At 46.7% G+C, this 22555-nt stretch overlaps 1 protein-coding gene across 1 annotated transcript in view; it reads right to left on the bottom strand.

Annotated features, from left to right (window-relative positions):
* The window catches only part of LOC114031208 (zinc finger protein 420-like), a 42806-nt gene extending 20480 nt beyond the window's left edge, over nucleotides 1-22326 (bottom strand). The window contains exons 1-5 of the mRNA XM_027846237.1: nucleotides 21456-22326; nucleotides 17338-17416; nucleotides 8300-8426; nucleotides 7710-7805; nucleotides 2509-3875 (exon numbers count right to left, since the gene is read on the bottom strand). Of these exons, the coding sequence (XP_027702038.1) occupies nucleotides 2509-3875; nucleotides 7710-7805; nucleotides 8300-8426; nucleotides 17338-17416; nucleotides 21456-21958 (2172 nt within the window). The 5' untranslated portion in view covers nucleotides 21959-22326. The remainder of the gene's footprint in view (nucleotides 1-2508; nucleotides 3876-7709; nucleotides 7806-8299; nucleotides 8427-17337; nucleotides 17417-21455) is intronic.
* Between the last annotated feature and the right edge of the window lie 229 nt (nucleotides 22327-22555).

The following is a 22555-nucleotide window of genomic DNA, read 5'->3' as shown; positions in this document are numbered from 1 at the left end:
TGTGAGAGAGTGCAGAAGCATGATAGTATGGCTTCAAGTACTTGGAGGGCTGTCATGCAGGCGAGGAAATAAGCTGGATCTATTTGGTGCCAAGAACAGTGGGTGAACACCTCAAAGAGGCAGATGCAATCTGATGAAGGAAAAACTTTCTAATAATTGGTAGAATGGGTTACCTTGAGAAGTAGTGAGTTACAGCCTGTGTCAAGGCCACTGTGGTGGGATACTAATTCAGGTCTAAACTGGACTAGATGGCCTTGAAGTCCCTTCCAATTCTGAGATTTTAGAATTCCAGGAATTTTATCTAGTCATTCGAACGCAATCATATCATCTAAATTCCTAGCACTGTTGATGGGAGAAGCAGCAGGCTTTAATAATACTTAATCCCTGCCTTAAGAGTCCAGCAGGTAGAGATGAAATATAGACAGTCAACTAGAGTATAAAATAATGTATATGTCAGAAAACATGGTATTAAAAAAAAGGCACCAATAAAACTAACATTAGACATTCATTCATTGGGAGATGTGATGAAAGAAGTATTCTATTTTTTTTTTAATTATGCTGACAGCATTTAGCACAGTACCTGGCACATAATAAATGCTTATTGACTTGACTAGTAAAACAATGAACAAAAAGCCTCCAAATTATACAGAAGTACATAGGTGCCCTGGGTGTTCAGGGAAGAGTTAAGATAGTGGTGGCATTTAAGTTTGGTTTTAAAGGTTTCATACAAAACCAGTAGGAGTTAGGAATAAGGGTTTTCCAGGCACAGAGCATATCCTAAGGAAAGGCAGGAAGGCACAGGGTATATTAATGAGACAGCAAATAGTCCAGGTTGGTTGGACCATAGATTATCCAGAAAGCAGTATCATGAAGACTGGGGAGTCAGAAACTGGCATTTGATTAGGGAGGAACTTAAATATTAGTCAAAGGAGTTTGGAAATTAGTCTGCAGATATTTGGGAAAGACTGAAAGATTTGAGCAAATTAGTCACAATTAGATCTTAAAGAAGATTAGTCTGTTTAATGTTGTGGGGGGATTAAAGGGATAAGGGAGAGGAAGGAAGACAAAGAATGTCACCACTGCAATGGTCCAGAGATATGATCACAAACACTTGCATTAGGATGGCTATCGGTCTAAAAAAGGAGGGTAATGAGGTAAGATATATTCAGTAGACCTTAGTAACCGGGAATAGGTGAGAGATATAGAAGGGTTAAAGAAAAACAAAACACTAAGGTTTAGAACATGAGAAACAGGGGGCTAACATAGCCATAAATAGGGGAATCAGGTTACAATAGGCAGGTGAAAATGGTGGCGTAAGGTCAGGACCACTTGGAAGTGACACATGAAGCATCGTAAATAAGTTAGATTCCCAAGAACACAAAGAGACAAGAAAGTAAGTCCAAGGGCAAGAAGACAGAGAAATTGTCAACGGAGTCTTATGACAGTCAAAACTTGGTGACTCTGAAGACAAGGGAAAAGGGGATATCCAGAAAGGGTCTGAAGGGGGTTCAATTGTGTCCATAAATTCAGGGGATAAAAGTAGTAGTATGCTAATTAGGAAGTGGCTGTAGACTTTTTAGAGAGCATGACTGGTCAAGAGGATGACCAATCAATGGAATGCACTGAAATAGAGGTTAGTAAGGAAAATGTAGCAATACATATAGAAAGCTTTTTCAAGAAATTTAGCTGAAAAGGAGAGAAAAGACATGAAGTGGCAACTGGGTATGTCAAAGACTGAAAAGATGACTTATGATTGGGGACACATGCACATGGTTTAAGCAGCCATGAAGGCTCTAGTAAAGAAGGATTGAATAATATTACTAATAACTGTTGACACATAACACATTAAAGTTTGCAAATTACTTTTACATATATTATACCTTAATTTATCCTCGTAGGCAGCCCATGCATTTGTAAGTGTTATTAATCCCATTTTACCAATGAGGAAACTTTCCCATAGTCACATAACTTAGATGTCCAGGAGTGGAATTTGGACTCAGGTTTTCTAGACTCTAGGTCCTGGATTTAAGAAATGTGAATAAGGTTCTTGAACAGATGGAAAAGTTAGCATCAAGGACGCAGAAAGAGGAATTAGCTTTACAAAGGAATATGGATACTCTTCCTTTGTGACTAGACAGCCAGCCAGTCAATCAGTAAACATTTATTAAGTGCCTACTATGTACCAGGCAGTATACTAAGTACTGGGAATACAAAAAGACTAGAAAAGAAAGCAGCGGTGATACCGAAATTTTCTAAAGAATTAAATTGAGGGTGTGAGCTCCTACCAGAAATATACCCACTGAGAAAATGAGGAAATTCAGCTGCAGTAAGTCTTGGCATTGGATGAGAGTTGTCCAGATACTAGAGAAGAAAAGGTTTGGAATAGGTGTTGGAATTTAAAGAAGAATTTGCTTCATCTACAGTTTCTTTTTAATATGCATTCTAGATTACTCAGCAAGGTATATGACTAAATTCCTTTTGATTTTCATTATATTCATAAAGTTTTACTCCAATATGAAGTTTCTGATGGCAAGTGAGATGTGATCTTTGGCGAAAGGCCTTGCCACATTCATGACACTCATATGGCTTCTCTCCTGTATGAATTCGTTGATGTTTAGTAAGCTGGGTCTTCTGACAAAAGGCTTTCCCACATTGTTTACATTCATAAGGTCTGTCTCCACTATGAATTCTCCGATGTCGAGTAAGTTGTGTTCTCCGACTAAAGGCCTTCCTACATTCGTTACATTCATAAGGTTTCTCTCCAGTATGAATTCGCTGATGTCGAGTCAGTTTTGAACTCTCCCGAAAGGCCTTTCCACATTCATTACATTCATATGATTTCTCTCCAGTGTGAATTCTGTGATGGTAGGTAAGAGAAGAGCTGTGTTTGAAGGTTTTCCCACATTCATTACATTCATAAGGTTTCTCTCCAGTATGAACTCTGTGATGGGAAATAAGAGATGAACTGTGTCTAAAGGTCTTCCCACATTCATTACATTCATAAGGCTTCTCTCCAGTATGAATTCTCTGATGTCCAAGAAGTTGTATGCTTTGGCCAAAGGCCTTTCCACATTCATTACATTCATAAGGTTTTTCTCCAGTATGAATCCTGAGGTGGAAAGTAAGGGATGAGCAGTGTCTGAAGGCCTTTCCACATTCATTACATTCATAGGGTTTCTCTCCAGTATGAATCCTGTGATGAGAAGTAAGAGACGAACTGTATCTAAAGGTCTTCCCACATTCATTGCACTCATATGCTTTCTCCTCAGGAGGCATTACCTGATGTTCAAGAAGTTGTGGGCTCGGGGAGAAGGTCTCCCCACAATCACCAAATTTATCTGGTTCCTCTCCAGAAGGAATTCTATGATATGAAGCAATGCACAAGTTAGTGCATCTGGCTTTCTCACATTCACCACATCCACAAAGTTTCTCTCCAGTCCAATTTCTTTGACAGTCCGTAAAGTTGGCATTATGGCTGAAGGAATTGTCACGTTCATTATGCTTGGCAAGCATCTTCTTTGAGTTGAATTCACTGCTTCTACTTAGGTCTGAATTGAGTGAGTGGCTCTTTTTGTCGGTACCATACTTGCAGAGCCTTGTTCCTGTTTGGTCTCCCTGGCAGAGAGAATGGCCTGGCCCTAGACTGAACCTCCTGCCACATTCATTCCATTCATTGTCCTTCACGGTTTTCAGAGAGCTCCTCTGGATGATTTTGACTTGCTGAAAATGCTTCTCTTCCTTGCTTTGCTTCCTCTTTAGCCTGGCATTCCATTCATAAGCATCTCCCAACTTGGAGTGACAGGTGCCTTCCCTTGGGATTATTTCCAGGGATGACAGATCCATAGAAATGCCCAGCTTTGGCCTAGGCTTCCAGTCTGAAAGAAGTAAAACATGTCAATATCCTCTGTACCCATATGCTTAAATCTTGTTATCTGCACCTTCTCCAAAAGCAATCGTGATAAAACTCCAAAAGGTAGACCAAATCGGACTATTACCATATGTTTGTATGGTTATTCACAATTTTCAAAAGGCTTTCTCAATGGTCTCAAAATAGTCTTGTAAGAACGCTGGTCAGCTGCCTCATTTTCTAAATGAAATGATTTATCTAAGTGATTTGGTGATTTATTGATTACCCCAATGTCTCTCAACTAGTTAAGAGCACTGGGAGGAGTCAAACTTGGGTCTCCTAATTTCTGCTAAGTGCTGCAGCTCATCAAATATTAATTCCATTCCCAAAACCCTATCTTTTTGAAGCTGCTTTTCAGTGGCTGCTGTGATCAAAAGGAAGTAATGAATGAAGACCAGTGTGGAACAGGAAATGAGGGTGGTAGAGATTTCAAAATCTGAGAAGTTGCGCAGTGCCCAACAGGTGCACATAGCTCATTAGTAAGTAATTTAGGTATTTAAGAATGAAATAAAAATATTTTTTCTTTCAATTTGTGCCTCTTTTCTTTTTCAAACCGCTACTAAGTTGTTAGGACATTAATACTTATTAAGTTCTCTGGACCTAACCACTTAATAAATGGTATTTCTTTTGGTTTTGGTCTAGGGGTGCTGGCAAAAAAATTACTGATACTAAGGCCACCATGAACCAAGAAAGTTTAGGAAGCTTTGGGATAAAGGAAAGGGCCAAGAATATAGGGAAATATCAGATTCTGAAAAAGGATTAGTAAACAGTCTGGAATCAGAATCTGGACCCTTATTATCTACACCTGATATATAGCAATAGGATCAAATTAATTAAAGAGGCTCTTGGTTTGTTTTCCCACCTCCACCCCATTCCAATTCACCCACCGAAGAGCTGCAGGACAAAGCTTCCTTTCTCACTGTCCTAGTCATCTCACAATCCAGCTTCCAGGCCTTATCTACACAACAAATTCAAAAATTTTCAAAGGCTTCAGTGCTAGGACCCTACCCTACCTATCCACCTTGATATTCCACCACTATGGACAACCAAGTGACACAGTGGATAGAGCACTAGGCTTGGAATTAGGAAAGCTCATCTTCATGAGTTCAACTCTGGCTTCAGACATTTAGTAGCTGTGTGACCTTAGGCAAGTCACTTAACCCTGTTTACCTCAGTTTCCTCAGCTATGAAAGCTGGAAAAGGAAATGGCAAACCCCTCCAGTATCTCCGCCAAGAAAACCCCCCAAAAAGGGGTCACAAAGAGTTGGATGCAACTGAAAAGACTGAACGTTTCACTGCTCCCCTCCAAAGTACCCTCAGTTCACATCCAACAGGTGGTCTTAGTGCCTCACCCTCCACAAACCATGCCCATTTTCAACTCCATGACCTTTATTATAGTTCCTCCTTCACCTGGATGTCACCCCTTTTTTCCCTACCCATTCCCTAAGAGCACTGCTAACAGAGAGGTGTAGTGGAAGCAGAATAGAACATTAACTCAATCAGGAATTAGGGGTAGAGGCAGTGAGATGTTGCTTCTGAGCTCAATTCTGTATCCCTGCTTCTACCTCTGCAATGTCCCTCTCTGATCGTGATATCCTATCTTTTCATCTTTCTGGCTAACTCACTTCACCCTAAACCTATTCAAGTCCATACCATATCAATTGGCCACCTACTCAATTATCTTTTCTCAGAACATCACCACTGCTCTGACCTCCCTTTCCTCCCTTTAGTTTTCACAAGGTTAACTATATAACGTCCTTCATTCCTGAATCATTTGGACCTCTGCGTCCAAAAGAGGACCCCTCTGATCAAAGAGCCTGAGCCTCAGAACAGCAAAGAGATAAAAGGACCTGTGCCTCTGGGGGTTTCTAATGCCTGGAGACTGAGTGCTGGGCTCCCGTAGAATATCTTCTGGGTGGGCTTCACCAGTCACCCCCCTGGAGCTGCCAAAGGGGTTTTCCTAAGAGGCGTGCCCAATCATGTCACTTTACCACCCGTGAATAGTCTCCAAGAGCACTCTGTTGTCTCGTGTAGTACCTACACAACCTGGGCCCTACCTTCATCTTTTAAAGAATACATTTTGATTAATATCCTTTCTTTTTGCATCACCTGTATTTCCCCTTGTATCCTTTTCTCTTACTGGAGAGCCATCCCATACAACAAAGAATTTGTTTAAGGAAAAAAGAAAAAGAGGAAAAAAAATAATTAGTAAAGTTGATCAATATATCAAAAAATTCTGAAAATGTATGGCACAGACCTCCCACCTACGCAGAAGAATGAGTGGAGGCAGGGTCCTCTTATCTTTCTTTCTTGGATCAGAGGTTCATGGTAACCATTTTGCCACATTCATTTTCAGTTTTTGTTATTACTTTTTTTCCAATTTTTCATTTTTTTGTACTCACTGCAGATATTCTGTTCTTGGCTTTGCTTTGTATCAGTTCATATGTGTCACTCCATGTTTTACTGTATTCATCATATTTCTTTCAGCACAGTAATATTCCCATATACTGATATACTATGACTTGTTTTGCTATTCCCTAATCAGTGGGCATCTCCTTTGTTTCCAGTTCTTTAATACCGGGGTAAAAAAAAAAAAGGGGTACTGCTCTAAAGATTCTAGTGAATATTGGGACTTTCTTATCAATGGCCTCCTTGGAGCATAAGGCCAGTAATGGAAACTACTGAGGTCAAAGGTTATGGACTTTTTAGTTATTTTGTCTGAATAATTACAAATTGCAAAAACGGTTGTTCACAGATCCACAAACAATGTAACAGTGTGCCTATCTTCCCACAATTCCTCCAAAACTGACTTCCAATCTTTTGTCTTCTTTGCCAATTTGCTTGATGGGAGATAAAACCTGAATTTTCATGCTTTTATTGTTATATTAATTACATATATTACATATTATGTTATTATATTGCTTACATCAATTACAGTAATATTAATCATATGTTTATTAACATTTCTCATATTTTAAGTGATTTTGGAGCCTTGTTCATGTTAATAGTTTGCAATTCTTTTCACTGAGATTTATTCATATTCTTTGTCTACTTATCTATCAGGGAATGGCTTTTGGTCTTTTATATATATTTAATACTATATAGGTAGATAGATACATAGATATGTCTGTTAATCATTTATGTATCTTACATATCAAACCCTTATCAGAGAATTTTGATACAAAGACCACTGTTCTCATTTAACCATTTCTCTCGTCACAGGTGCACTAATTTTGTCTATGCAGAAGCTTTTCAATTTAATGTCATCAAAATGATCTACTTTACTTTTTATAGCTACCTCCATCCCTTATTTGCTTAAAAATAGATCTCCAACCCATACCTGTCAGAGGTATATGATCTGCTTGTCTTCTAACACTTTATGATATGATCTTTAATATTCAGGTTTGTGTCCATTTGAAACTTACTGTAAAATATGGTATAAGATGTTGGTCTAAGCATAATTTCTACCGGACTGCTTTCCAGTTTACCCAGTAATTCTTATCAAATATGCAGTTCTTTCCTAAATAAGCTGTGGTTTGGAGTTTATTGAACACTGGGTTATTGAGTCCCCAACCCTCCTCGCCTCCGACTCTAGTATGTTCCATTGATGTACTTCTCTATTTTTTAGCTGACACCAAAAGGCTTTGACAGCCACTACTTTATGATATAGTTTGAAGTCTGGAAGTGCTACTCCTCCTTCATTCCTACCTTTATTCATTTACTTCCCTTGACAATCTAGATGTCCGAAAGACCAGTGGAGCTGTCACTGGCCATGTTCATCTGCCGGGTTTCACTCACTCACCTGCACACCTGCATTTTGGGCCTTCTCCCTCTGGCATCCAAGGTGCTTCTCCTTGCTCCAACTGGAAGATCACATCTGGTTTGGAAATGGCAAGCCCTACTCATTGGAAACAGCAAAGCACTGGAGTCAGAAAGTCTGCTTGGCATGCCGGACTAACCTCACTTCACTCTAGGAACAGCGGGAATAGTAGTACCACTCAGAGGATTCTATAAAGAGCTCTGGGGCCAGTCTCTCCTGTGTTCCTAAGAGGGAAGAGGAAAAAGTTTGTAGAGGGGATCTGAACTTGGAAAGAAAATTATGTCACCAGACCCAATCCCTGGCCAGAAGATGGAGCCTTCTCCTATCTTTGGGTATGTGCCCTAGGGCTTGAGGAGAGAGTGGGAAGGGTACAACTTCAAAGGCAACATGAGCAAGCTGGCAGCTTCCAGGTATATAAAGAAAGCGCTGTTTTAGCTGAGGAAGGTAGCACAAGTATCTGGCCTCATTCCCACAAATGGTTAGGAAAGCAGGTATGTCAAACAAGTGACCAAGGGAGGAAGCAAAGCCCCTCCAGAGGCCAGATTCTGGATCCCAGGGGGAGCCATCCTTACCCAGGCAGACCAGGTTCCTGTAGTTCTCCAGCATCACCTCCCGGTAAAGCTCCTTCTGAGAAGGTTCCAGATGCCCCCATTCCTCCCAGGAGAAGTCCACAGCCACATCCTTGAATGTTACTGATTCCTAAAACAGCACATACATTTGGGCTTCCCCAGGGACCGTCCCTCCTATTCACCTGGGAGGAGAGAGGTGAACTTGGCAGAAAGTGTCAGGAGCATACCTCACACCTCCTGGGTGCCTCAGTTTATATTCATTTTTCAGTCATGGACCCAAACAACAATCCTCAACGTGCTCCAAAGGCTCTATGAGCTAACCAAGGTGGGCATTCCTTTTAGCCATGCAAATCACCACCCATCCCTGGCTGCCCAGCCTAGGTGACTCTTATCCATATCCAACTATAATTAGTCAATCAACAACGAATTAGTAAACATTTATTAAGCACCTACTATGTGCCAAGCACTGTGCTATGACCTGGGGATACAAAAAAAAAAAGGCCCAAAAGACAGTCCCTGCCCTCTGAGGAAGGAGCTTACAATCTAATGGCTGAGAAAACATACATATATACAAAGTAAGCTACATACAAGATAAATGGGAAATAACAGATAGAAGGCACAGGATTTTAGGTGAGACTTAAAGAAAGCCAGGGAGGTCAGTAGTCAGAGCGGAGGAGGGAAATGTTCCAGGCATGGGGGACAGCCAGAGATGGAGTATCTCAATAGCCAGGAGGCCAGTGTTACTGGACTGAAGGGTCTGTGTTGGGGAATGAGGTGTAAGACTGGGAAGGTAGGAGGGGCCTCAGTTAGGAAGCTAAGCCAAACAGAGCATTCTGGATTTGCTCCTGGAGGCAACAGGAAGTCACTGAGTAGGGAGGTGACATGATCACATCTGCATTTTAGGAAAATCACTTTGGGGGCCGAATGGAGAATAGACTGTGAGGCAGAAAGACCCAGCAGTGCACTATTGTCCAGGCAGGAGGTGATCGTGTCATAGGAGAGAAGGGGGCATAAATGAATGATGTTATGAAGACTGTCAGGGAAAAGGGCCTGGGACAAAATCCTAAGGGACATCTATGGTTAACGTGTGATCTGGATAAGGATACAGCAAAGGAAGCGAAGAAGGAGCAGAACCACAAGACCTAGACAGTATCGAGGAGGAGAGAGTGATCAGCAGCAGCATGAGCACTGAGAAAAGGCCATTGGATCTGGTAACTAGGAGATCGCTGGCCCCTTTGGAGAGAGCAGTTTCAGTGGAATGATAAGATCAGAAGGCACATTGTAAGGGGTCAAGAAGAGAGGGAGGGGAGAGAAAGTGGAGGCACCTGTTACAGAGAGCCTTTTCCAAGGGTTTACCTACAAAGGGCAGAAGAGACATAGGATGTGAGGGATGGAAGGACAAATGAGCTTTTTTCAGGTGGGGGAGACATGGGCATGTTTGCAGGCAGTAGGAAAGGAGCCAGTAGAAAGGGGGAGATTAAGAGAGAGTGGGGATGACAGAGGGGGCGAGCTGCTGCAGGAGCTGCCTCGGGATGGGATGGGGGTCCCCCGACAAACTGAAGACCTTCAGAGCCCCCCGGAAGGAACCACGTAGGAGTGCAGCGTTTGGATGGCACGTGGTCCCTCAGACGTCCTCCATCTTCTGGGCAGGACAGCCTCTTGGTTCCCAGGGCCGCAGTCTCTACTGTGTCTACACTTGCCTCCACTGTCCAGCACCTCCTACACCCTCGCTCATTCCACCCTGACCAGCCCAGCACCTCATTCTGGCCAAATCGGAGAAGCCGAGCAAAGGCCTTTGGGAGCCACGATGGTCACGCGTGGCAGCCCACGAGGGAAGAACCAAGACCTGCAGGAAGGGCCGGACTGGAGGACCGCTTTCTGTCCCTGGCAGAATCACAGGACCCATCCCTGGAGGAAGCTTCTTCTGCCGCCCGAACTCTGTCTGACCCCCGACACCCCACCTCTAGCGGCGCCTTGCCCCGCGTGCCCTCAGTTTCCCTGGATGCTCTTTGGCTGCATGATCGTGGTCAATCTTTTTCCACCTCTGTCCCGTTTCCCAGACCATCATAGGTGCATGACCCCAGTGCCCTCCCCCGCCGGACACTGGCTGCCCCTCACCTGGGGGGCCCGGGCTGCCGGGTGCACGGGGCCCACCATCTCCCGCTGCTGCTCCAGGTCCGGCGGATCTGGGGAGACAAAGGGCAGCGCTCGCACCCGCAGCCCCCCACCTCAGGACGGCATCGCTCTGGGAGGGGGCACTGGCCCGGATGCGCCCGGGGTCGCCCCCGCCCAAGCCACCCTGGGAAAAGCTCCCCGAGAAGGGCAGCGGCGGCCCCGGGCTGCTCGGCCCGCCCCGGACCTGATCTACGCCGTTGATTGGCTCTCAGAACGCGCCCCCGCCAGGACCTGACCAATGGGGGAACGACTCAAAGGACGGCGCACGCGCAGATGTCCGCCCAGCCGGCGCTCCAGCTGCAGGGCCCAGTGCCCTGAAATCTGGCCGCGTGCGGGCCGAGCCTGGCTCCCGGTGACCCCGCAGGGCTCCACCTCGGCTGCGAATGAGGGCGGAAGGAAAGCCCCGAACTCCCGGGTAGCAGGGGCAGAAGCCGCTGAGGCTGTGCATTGAAAGGGGCAGGATGGGAAGTGACGTCATCCGCAGAGGAGGAAGTGACGGAAGAAGCGGTACGAGGATGGGGGGGTGAAGCAACCCTCTGCGCATGCCCAAGAGCCACTCCCCTCCTCCGCACAGAGCCGGAGTGGGGGCGGGGCCCGAAGGCCAGGCCGCGGGCGCTCCCATTGGCCGTGTCCCCGGCCGAAGAAAGCCACTCGAGACAGACGCTATGGGGGCCTCCCTCCCCGCTCCGGAAGCCCGTGTGGGATTGCTCTTTCGTGTCCCTCTTCCATTTCTAGGGCAAAACCGCCCTTCTGTGCCCCTCCCCCGCCCAGCTTCAGACACCCGGAAGGAAGGGGGGGGCGCGGGGACCCCCTCCTCCACGCCTAGGTGACGTCATGTCCACCTTGGTGGCCCACAGGAAAGCCCGGGATCTACTCCGGGGAATCCACTCTGCCCCCGGGACCCCTTTGGGGGTTTTCTCGGCAGAGATACTGGAGGGGTTTGCCATTGCCTTCTCCAGCTCATTTTACAGAGGGGGAAACTGAGGCAAACAGGGTGAGGTGCCTTGTCCAGGGTCACACAGCTAGCAGGAGTCTGAGGCTGGATTTGAACTCGCATCTTCCCGACTCCAAGCCTGGCGGTCTCTCCTAGTCCCTAGAGGGCAGGGGCTGTTTCTTAAGACGCCACCTTATGTTGGCATCTCCTCGCACAGCGTGGTAACCATGCCAGGAGCGATGAATTATCAGGCCTTTATCCCTTCAATGCATTGTTGATCCCCCTGCGAGGGAGGCCTGCCCCGGAGTCGGGCCTAGGCAGGCCGCCTCTGTCCAGCAGGGGCAGGTCGCCACCCATCTGTCAGCCCCAGGCCCTCTGTGCTGATGCGCACCTTTCCAGTTGTGTCTATGGCATTGTGGAAGTCATCCTCCTGAACCCCTTGCTGACCTCTAGCCATGGGCCAGTCGGCCTGTCGCCGCCTTGCCCTGTTTTTGAGTAAACTCCTTCTAATTCTCTTTTTCCTGAGTTTTGCCTCATTAATCTGGGCGAAAGCCTGAACAGAGACTCTTCTTTTGCCACCTGTATAAACCTGGACAGTATACTGGTGGCACGCCAGGAACGGAATCACTTCCACGTGAGTTGTCTTGGGGAGGTTCTGAAGATCACCTTCAGGGTCTCTCTGGAGAACTTTGGAATTGATCGTCGGACATGGGGGACACTAGCCCAGGGACCCCCATCAAAGAAGGCACTGTGTTCTGTGAGCAAAGCAGAGTCGCAAGAGCTCAAGCACATTTAGAGACATCTCCACTCCAGACATTCAGATGGACAACTTCTGCCGGACCTGTGGTAGAGCCTTCTGAGCTCCTATTGATCTGATTAGCCACAGCCGAGATCTCCTTTAAATACTTAGTTTTCTTGATTGTTAGACTTATTTGTCCTTCTCCTGATTATCCTCTTTGCGGTATTTGCAAGTGCGGGTGTCCTACTCACTTCTGTCTTTGTAGTAAATGCCTCAAACGCCTTTCTGTTCCTCAAGGTCCAGGGTATGTTAGTTGATTGACAGGTTGAGTTCTTTGTATATTTGAGAAATGAGACCATCGTCAAAGAAATTTCCTATAAATTTCTCCCCCCACCCCCCAATTTCCTGCTTTTCTTCATACTTTGGCTGCATTAGTTTTGTTTGTGCAAAAACTTTTTAATTTTATATAATCAAAATTATTCATCTTACCTCCCATTTACCTCTCTATCTTTTGTTTGGTCATAAAGTCTTCCCCTATCTATAGACCTGATAGGTAATTTATTCCATGGTCCCCTAAATTGCTTATATCATCCTTTACCCATTTTGAGCTTATCTTGGTACACAGTGTCAGACATTGGTCTATGTCTAGTTTCTGCCAGATTTCTTTCCAGTTTTCCCAGCACTAAATAGTGAATTCTTGACTCAATAGCTGGGATCTTCGGGTTTATTAAACATTAGGCTACTGTGCTCATTTGCTTTTGTATATTGGGTCCACTGATCAATGACTCTATTTCATATCCAGTACCAAATTATTTTGACGATTACTGATTGGTAATATAGTTTGAGATCTGATACTGCTAGGCCCCTTTTCTTCACATTTTTTCCCATTAATTCCCATGATGGTCTTGACCTTTTGTTTCTCCAAATGAATTTTGTTATAATTTTTTTCTAGCTCCCTAAAATAATTCTTTGGTTGTTAGTTTGATTGGTATGGCACTGAATAAGTAAACAAATTTAGGTGGTATTGTCATTTTATTTTATGTGCTTGGCCCACTTGTGAACAATGAATATTTATTCAATTTGTGTGAAGAATACATGGACACAGGTTTGGAGATGGGAGATCGCCCCAAATGGGCGAAGTATCCAAGGCTCTGCATGACACCCTGATGGCAAGATGGTCCTCACCCATAGGAAAAGGGACAAGAGTCGAGGGCAACTCTTTTAACAAAGATGGTGGCTGTGAAAAAAGCCCTCAGGAAAGGGAAAATCTGGAAAGCTGGGATCGTGGTGCGTGGAACAGAGGATTATAAAAGATCAGCAAACATTAATTTGGAACAGTAATTTCATAAACCTGCGCAACCCGCCTCTCTATGCCGTGCTGGGCTGAGGCGGGCAGTACAGTGTGAGAGCCCAGCTAAAGGCCTCAATCTCTCTGTGACCCTGAGAGGCCAACTCTGTCACTCTGAAGGCTCGCAGGATGCCACAGGGGCAACCGGGAATCAAGGGCTGAGGCGCAGGTGATACGAAATGATTAGAAGCCCTGAACTCCTGGCCACAGGGGAGGCAAGGTGGCACAGGGCACAGCATGCCGGCCTGGCGTCAGGAAGCCCCGAGTTCAAATGCAGCCTCAGACACCTCCTAGCTGTGGGACCTCGGGCAAGTCAGTTCACCTGAGGCCAGCTCCAATTCTTCGGATTCTAGATCCAGAATCCCCTAGGATTAGGAAGCAAAGCAAAGCAAAACTTTACCGTTATCTGCCTTAGTTCACTGCTTTCTCCTGAGGCTGCTGGCTATGTCCAGATACCCAGCCCAGGCCCCCTTTACTTCTTTCCCCAAATCCCCCCATTTAATAAACTGTTTACTGAAGCAGACCCTAACCAGACGTTCTGGATCAATGCACTTCAATATGAAAGCGTACAGGTTAGAGCAGCAAACATGAAACAGAGGAGCCCTTGAACTCCATAAATAACTGAAGCTTATTGCTAGTCGCTATTTCTACCCCATATCAAATTCCTTAAAAAGTTAAACAGACAACATTGTTCTATAAGCCTATGATTAAGAATGATGATGACGATGATAACAGCCAGCATTTATATAGTGCTTACTACATGCTAAGGGCCTCACAATTATCATCTCATTTGATCTTCACCAGGACCCTGGGAGACAGGTGCTATTTTTATCCCCATTTTATAGATGAGAAAACTGAGGCAGACAGAGGCTAAGTGACTTCAGGGTCAAACAGCTAATAAGTATCTGAGGCTAGATTTGAACTCGGGCTTTCCTGACCCCAGGCCCAGTGCTGCATCCTCCATACAAGCTAGCTGCCTCTAGAAGAAAACACACGTTTGCCAGTGGTGTCTGCCACCACCCTAGACCAGGGTGAAAATGGAAGAGACACTCTAAGAATGTCTTCCAAATGCCCCTGCTAGGAGATGGCATAGTGCGGACTGCATCAGACGAGACCCACAATACCGCAAGAGCTCAGCCGAAAGCACCACGGGACAAAGCCAGGAGGAGAACCATCCCTACAGGCCCCATCCTGAGCAGCTAATGGAGCCCATGGAGGAGGTGGCCCACTGGTGCAGAAGCAGCGTGGCGTCCTGGAGGGCAAGAGAGGTCTTGGGTTCAGGAAGATCTGGATTTGAATCCGGCCTCATTAGCTTTATGACCTGGGACATGTCACTCGATCACCGGACCTTAGACTCAGCTGAGTGGAACCCTGGGGATCGTCCAGGCCAGCAGTTCTCTACCTTTACGGTGCCAAAGAAGTGTGGAGAACTCTTCTCAGAATAATGCCTATGTCATGTGCATATATACTATATACAGGGCTACAAGGAAACTAATCATACTGAAATACAGTTATCAAAAATATTTGCCCATCCAAGTTCAGATCCCCCCAAATCTGTGTCCGGGTTAAGAAGCCTGGCCCCCCATCTGAGGAAATGGAGTTCTGGACAGGTGACAGTGGTGACCTGAACCCAGTGTCCTTTCCATTGCCTGACAACAAAGTTTATTTGCTATCTCATCTGCACTGGGCAGTGCTGGGCTGACAAGAAGACTTCTGGAAAAAGGCTCTTTTTTTAATTTTTTTTTTTTGTTTGTTCTCTTTGAGAATGAAGGACAAACAGCAGCCTCTGTGAGCAGAAACGGACCTGCCCACTGGAGACCAAACTGGAACTGGCCAGTTGGGCAATGTGGCCGGCCTGCCTGCCTGCCTGCCTTTCCCTCTGTCCACATATGGTATGACGTCCTTTCCTGCCGGTATTTGCCCAAAGGGAATGTAAATTTTTAATCTGGGGTTTTTTTTTTCCTTGTCTCTCAAAGACCAGCCTCAACCCCAAATCACTCTGGTTGTCATTGATGGGCCAATAACAGGCTCCAGACCAAGCCCAAGTATGGTCAAGGTTTGGGCCCTGATCTGCTCAGAATGACTGTAAACAGCAATTATTTGTGTTTGGACCAGAAACCCTGAGGTCTTTACCTCCCAGATCTAATTTTTTTTTTTAAGGCAACTGGGGTTAAGTGACTTGCCCAGGGTCATATAGCTAGTAAGTGTCAAGTGTCTGAGGTCACATTTGAACTCAGGTCCTCCTGACTCCAGGGCTGCCCCTCTAATACATACATATATATATTTTTTAAAGAGGCCAGCCTCTGCCTCATTTCTTATCAAGCCTTAATCACTGAATGGTGCCGCCTCATTCAAACTGAGACTTGTTAAAGACCTTAGCTTGAAAAGGCCAAGGATCCCCACTGCATCCTGGGCCATCTCCGGTCATCCTGATCTACATCTGGCCACTGGCTCCAGATGGCTTCGGAGGTGACAGTGAGGCTGGTGCCTTTGCCCGGCCCTCCCTCACTTCACCTCACTTGCATATCATGGCATCTTCTTCCCGATGTCGTGCTCCTCCCGGGGCAAACAGCAGCAAGCTTTCTTGTGTTGCTAGGAACGTAAAGGTGTGGTGGTCCACTGCTGACCTGAAGCTTTCACGTGAGGCCTGTGGCAGCTGCACAGGGGTGCTGACCTGCGGTGGCCTGCCTGACAGGAAGGCCTGCCCTCACCCCCTTCTTTCTTAAGTACGCTCTTCCCATAAGGCTATCTGACCGGCCAAGTGGGGACTGGTGTTTAGTGTCGCCAGGACGAAGGTGATGGAAAACTGCCCCCCCAGAGCAGTGCATGCTGGGAGCCCAGGGGAAGTAAGGGGCACAGCACCAAGGAAGAAGTGCCCAGAGGAGTACCAGAGACCCCAGAGGGAGGCAGGGCTGGGGAAAATCCCAAAGCTGATGAACTATTCTACCAAAAGGACATGGTGGAGATGGCGATCCTACCGTGCCTCTGACCCCTTGGAATGCTGGTTCCCCAGTGATTATTCAGCCATTCACTGACCCTCGCCTCCTTCTCCAGACCCCAGGCATTTTCACTGGCGGACTGACCCCATGCCTCCATAAGACCCACCTCCTCTCTTCCCTTCCGGAGCTTCCTTCAAACCCCAGCTCAAATCTCTCCTTCAGCAAGAAGCCAAGAAAGGTGCCCCTTAATGCCAACGGCTTTCCGACGCTAGCTGTCTCTAGAGATGTTTGCACGTTGTCCGCCCATTAGACCAGGAGCTCCTTTGTGAGCAGGGACTGTCTTTTGTCTTTTTCTTTGTATCCCTGGTGCTTAGCACAGGCTTTTAATAAATGCTTGTTAATCAACTACTATCAGCAAGAACAAGCTACGTCCCTTCTCTGAACCTCAGTTTCCCCCATCCTTATCACTTGATCTACCCACATTTTGTGAAGACAGTGCCTGGTAAATCTCAAGAGCAGGCTGTGACTGTCCGCTCTTATCATCGTTGGGATTCTTTTGTGACCTGCCCAGTACTAAGCACGGAGCAGACGAGGGCACTGACGAGTGAGGATGTGGGATGAAGAAGACACTGGCCGGGGCACTATCCCTACAGAGTGCACCCCTAGGGAAGCAGGGTAGCCCAGCAGAAAGAGGACGTGGGTCCCAAACTGTGCGGCCTCTGTGCTGAGTCCCTTCCCCTCCAAGAGATGACCACCATGCTTCCCCCCGGCTCTAAACATACAATCCAAGGACGGCTCCAACTATTTGGATTCTACATCCAGAATCGCCCAGGATTAGGAAGGGAAAAAAGCTTCCACACTCTGGGAACAATGACGTCACTCGAGAAGGAAGAAAGCCCCACTCACCTGAGGGACATGGGCTGTCAGGAGCACAGGGGCCATTCTCTCTTCTCTTGGGCAAGGGCAATGTCCTGGGAAGGCAGAGCTGGTACAGAAATACATCCCAGTCAACACAGAAATCGGAGGGAAACGGGGAATTAAAGAGAGGGTAGAGCACGGGAGGGATTGGCCCTTAACAAAACAAACTAAGAATATACAACAAATATATTTATAGCTCTGTTTGAGGCAGTAAAAATGGGAATCCCAGGAGTTGCCCATAAACTGCAGAACGGCCAAACAAGATACGTGTGATATAATACTAAATAATAAGATGTAAAGCTATAAGAAATAGGGGAGGGAAGGTGAAGGGAATAAGCATTTCTAGTAACAACTACAAAGTGCCAGGCACTGTGCTAAGTGCCCTTTACAAATATTATCAGAATTTACAGTATCATCTCTGTTGATCCTCACAACCCTAGGAGCTAGGTGCTATTATTATCCCCATGTTATAGATGAAGAAACTGAGGCAAACAGAGGTTAAGTGACTTGTCCAGGGTCACCCCACTACTAGGTGTCTGAGGCCAGACCTGAACTCAGGTCTACCCGATTCCAGGCCCAGTGCTTTATCCACTGGGCCACCAAGAGGTGATAAAGGGAGTTGTTTCAGAGAAACTTGGGAAGACGGAATGAACTGACACGGAAGGGAAATGAGCAGAACCAGGGCAATTCACACAAAGACAAACAACTTTGAAAGCCTTAAGAACTCTGATCACTGTAGTGATCAATCACAGTTCCAGACGATTGATAATGAAACATGCCTTCCACTTCCTAACATGGAGGTGAAGGGCTGTGTGCCGAATGAGACATATGCATTTTTGGATGTAGGCAATGCCAAAATTTGTTTTACTTGACTATAAATGTTTGTAATGGGCTTTATTTTTCTTTTGCTCTCGTGGATGGGGAGCAGTGGTACAGGTAGAAGAATGAGAAGGCTGATTTTTGCTGACTGAAAACTTTAAAAAAATTTTTTTAAAGAAAGAAAACAAAGCTGGGAAGGAAAAAGGCCTGAGAAAAGGGACTGGCCCTGCCTTCTCCTTCCTGAGCCCTAGGCTTGAAATCCCCAGATCTCTCCCTACTGAGCTGGAGGATACAGGAAATTCAGGAGCTATTTCCATGACTCAACCCAATCAAATTAACATTTATTAAGCACCTACTACGTGCAAGGCTCAGGCTTAGACCAAAAACCTGTGCAAAGCACTGTGTACTGCTTGGAGATACAAAGATACTCCCTGCCCTCACAAAACTTACATTCTAGGAAATATAACATAGAACCAGATAGGTAAAGATAAAAGAATTGAGGAAGGAGAGACAATTAGTGGAGGAGGAGGAGTAATGGTTGGGTACACCAGAGGTGCATCTAAGCTGTGCCTTGAAAGAAGGTGGGGATATTATGAGAGGCAGAGAGGAGAAAGACATTCTTGGCAAAGGCACGGAGATAAGAGCTGAACCATGGAAAGTCAAGCTTGGGGAAGGAGGCGAAGGTGGGGAATGAGCAATGGAACAGCACGGAAGAGTTTGCCTGGAGGGAAGGACTGTGAAAAAAGATGCGGAAGGCAGACTGGAGCTAGACTGAGGAGGGAGCGAAACCAAAGAGCAGTTTCTGTTATATGCGGGCAGAGGACAGTGAGGCGATTAGAGCTCTGTTAGGAAGACTATTCTGGCAACTCTAGAGGGGAGGGGAGGTTAGAATCAAGGATACTAGGCTATTACAACAGAAAGAGGAGATCAGGGAAAAGACTAGAGAAGAGTGGAAAAGAAGGGATGAGAAAGAAGAGGCTAAAGAGGTGAGGGAAGGCAGGATCAGATTAGACAGAAAGGAAAGACCATTAGGAGAGAGATTAGATCTGAATAGATGAGGAGAGTAAGAAAAGCTTGTGTTTATGGGGGGTTTGTACAGTACTTTCTGCACAGTAACTTGTCCAGCCATTCCCTAGATGATAGGCACCTCCCTTCATTTCCAGGTTTTTGCTACTAGAAATGTGTACAGTAACATCACTAGAAATTAGCAACTTTGCAAGCTGTAAGAGCTCCAATCAAGGCAATGACCAGCCATGATTCCAGAGGACAGTGATGAAGCACGCTGGGCACCTCCTGACGAAGAGGAGAACTTGGGGTAAAGAAGAGACACACTCTCTTGGCCAGGCAATGGGGTTAAGTGACTTGCCCAGGGTCACACAGCTAGTAAGCGTTGAGACACACTTTCTGGACACAGCCAATGAGGGTACTAGTTTTGCTTGACTATGCACGTTTACGTGTATCATCTCATTAAAACCTGACAACAGGGTTGTCTATAATACTATGGATATTATTATGCTCATTTTATACAGATGAGAAAACTGAGCCTCACGGAGATGAAAGACCTGTCCATGGTCAAAACGCTTAAGTGTTAGAGGCAGGATCTGACCCCAGGTTGTCAGGGAGAAAATTGCTTTGCACAAAATAGGGGCTGGGCTAAATGTCTGGCAAATTGAACAGAGAAGTCAGTAACAGTACCAGCTGCTTTTCCATGCTAAGAGCTCTGGGAATTCAGAAGAGGACAAGATCAGGAGCTCACATCCAAGACAACAGAATGTAGTAGAAGGGGCAGGTTTTAGAATCATGTGACTCGTTTGGGTGATACGTGCCACCAACAGCAGTGGGGGGGACCTTGGGAAAGCCAGGCCCCTTGCCGGGCCTATGGCCTACTCCTCATCTGTCAAAGTGACCACCTCTGACAGTCGACGTTCCATGTTCTACCAGAGACAAGACACACCTTCCTGACGTCTGTGATTGCTCTTTGCTTACATTTCTCAGGCGCTAGATTGGGACAACAACACTCGGGTGGGAGGCAGAGGGGTGAGTTTTCTTCCTGATTCTCCTCATCAGGGGTGCTTCTGGGAGGAGGTAGTATCTGAGCAGAGCCTAGAGGGAACGTACCTGGATAAAGCTGGGAGTTGTTCGGCACAAGGAGCAGATCCTCCAACACTACCTGGCAAAACTGAAGCTTGGAAAGCCGGCTGATGGAGATATTACATTGAAGGGGCAGGAAGAGGAGGAAAGGAGGGGTAAGAGGGACTGCGGGGGAAGGGAGGGGAGAAGGCCGAACAGGAAAGGAAAGACACAGCTCCCCTCCAGGGAAGGCTGAGATCAACAGGGCCCTTTCCTGGCAAGAATCGTGTGATATCCCCAGTAAAGTATTCATTTTAAATGAAGGAAACTGGCACAGAGAGGTTAAGGGGTTAGGGAGAAAGAGGAGCGGCCAGCAATCCCAGGCGGCTTCACAAAGCCCTATCTTAACAGCCCAGTAGGGCAGGGAAGTGTCTCATGCCCCTTTCACAAATGGAGAAACTGAGGCAGAGAGAAGGAAATGGAGATAAAAAGTCAGCTGTGGACAGCTGTGACCAGATCTGGTTAATATTTGTTGTGCACGGACACCACCCTCCTTCCGGGATGAGGCTGTACTTGAAGAGGAAGCTGGGGGTCTCTGCAGCCCCTGTGCCAGGCCCCTGGTAAGCACTGTGTGACTGCTGGATCGGGCAGTACGGGCTGGATCAAGTTATCTTTCCTTTTTTCTTTGGCTAGCGTTTATACGGCGCTTTAAGGTTCGGGAAGCGCTTCACAAACATCTCTCATTCTCACCACGGTGGGAGGTCGGTATCATTGTGATCTACATTTTACACATGGGGAAACTGAGGCAGGCAGCGGCTAAATAACCTGCCCGGGGTCACACAGTGTCTGGGGCCGAATTTGAACTCGGGTCTTCCCACCTCCCTGCGCTGCGGCTCCCCAGGCTGCGGCGAGACGCGAGACCGCATTTTAGAAACAACCTCCAAGTTCACACTTTCCACGCTGGCACAGCACTCGCCAAGCTCCGGCCAAAACTAACCAAGGACGAAAGGCGGGGGAGGTGGAACCCCGGGTGTTCCGGGCCAATGGGTGTGCCCGCTGGCCTAGGGGGCGGAGCCGAGCCAGCTCGAGAGAAGAGGCGAGCTGCGCAGGCGTGATTCCCCCCCCCCCCAGCCCAGACCCTCCCCGGGGATTCGCACGCCGGAGCCGAGGGCTCTGCCCCCTCCGCCCGCCCAACCTGGCCTCCGGCTGCCACTCACCCCGGCCCAGGACGGACGCAGGGCTCCGGCCCGGGAGGACGCAGGGCTCGGGCCCCGGAGGAAGCGGAGGCGGAGGCGGAGGCTGAGGACGGAGCAGCCGGGAGGGGCCCAAGAGGGAACGGAAGTGACGTAGGGGGAAGCGGAAGGAGAATGCTTTTTCCGGCCAATCCCGCCCGGAAAGCCGGGAGCTGAATCGGCAAGGGTGTCTGGGAAACGTAGTTCGGAGAGTCCCGGTGGCTTGTGCGCTTGCCCAATACAGACCGGCAGGAAGGTCGGTCGAGCCGGTCGGAACTTCGGCCACAGAGGCTGGGCAGTGCAGCCGCAGAGCCACAAACGGGCCCCAGGAGAACTGTCACGATCACAGCCTCTGATAACTTCCAGAAAGCTCGATGGCACCTAGTTAGAAGGGGATGATTCCACAGAAACCTGGTAAGACTCGTATGAAATGATGCAAAGTAAAGTAAGCAGAACCAGGAGAACAATTTATACAGTAACAGTAACATTGTCAAGACAAACGTCAGGATCTCTGATGAACGCAATGACCAGCCACAATCCAAGAGGAATTGCTGTGCACCTCCAGACAGAGAGGTGCAGACTCAGTGCAGACTGAAGCACATTGGGGAAGGGAGGGAGACAAGATGACGTGAGGATTCATTTCGCTTTACTGTAGCGTTTGTAACAGGATTTATTTTTCTCACCTTCTCAATGGAGGTGTGGAGTGTGAAGGGGGAGGTGAGAAGAGAATGTGTGTTTGAAAATAAGACTGAATTTGAAAAACTAATTAAAAAAACTGAAAAGATAATCGTCAAAATAAGTTCATGGACTCTAGATTAAGAACCTTTGCTCTATCATACCTAATGCAGGAAATAAATACAGGCTGTCTTTTCCCTCTCTGGTTTTTTTTTTTTTTTTGGTTTGTTTCAATTAATCATTTAAATTCCAACATTAAGCTACAACAGGCACTGTGCTAAGTGATCGGGATAAAAAAAAGCAAAAGACAACGCCTGCCCTCAAAAAAGCTCACAATCTAATGGGTGAGGCAACATGCCAACAGTACATACAAAGCAAGCCATATACGGGATAAATGAGAAATGATTAGC

This window comes from Vombatus ursinus, unplaced genomic scaffold, assembly GCF_900497805.2.
Source record: "Vombatus ursinus unplaced genomic scaffold, bare-nosed wombat genome assembly UNPS02015098.1, whole genome shotgun sequence".
In the NCBI taxonomy this organism is placed as follows: Eukaryota; Metazoa; Chordata; class Mammalia; order Diprotodontia; family Vombatidae; genus Vombatus; species Vombatus ursinus.
Note: the sequence above shows the minus strand (reverse complement) of the source record. Positions and strands in the feature narration are given on the sequence as shown.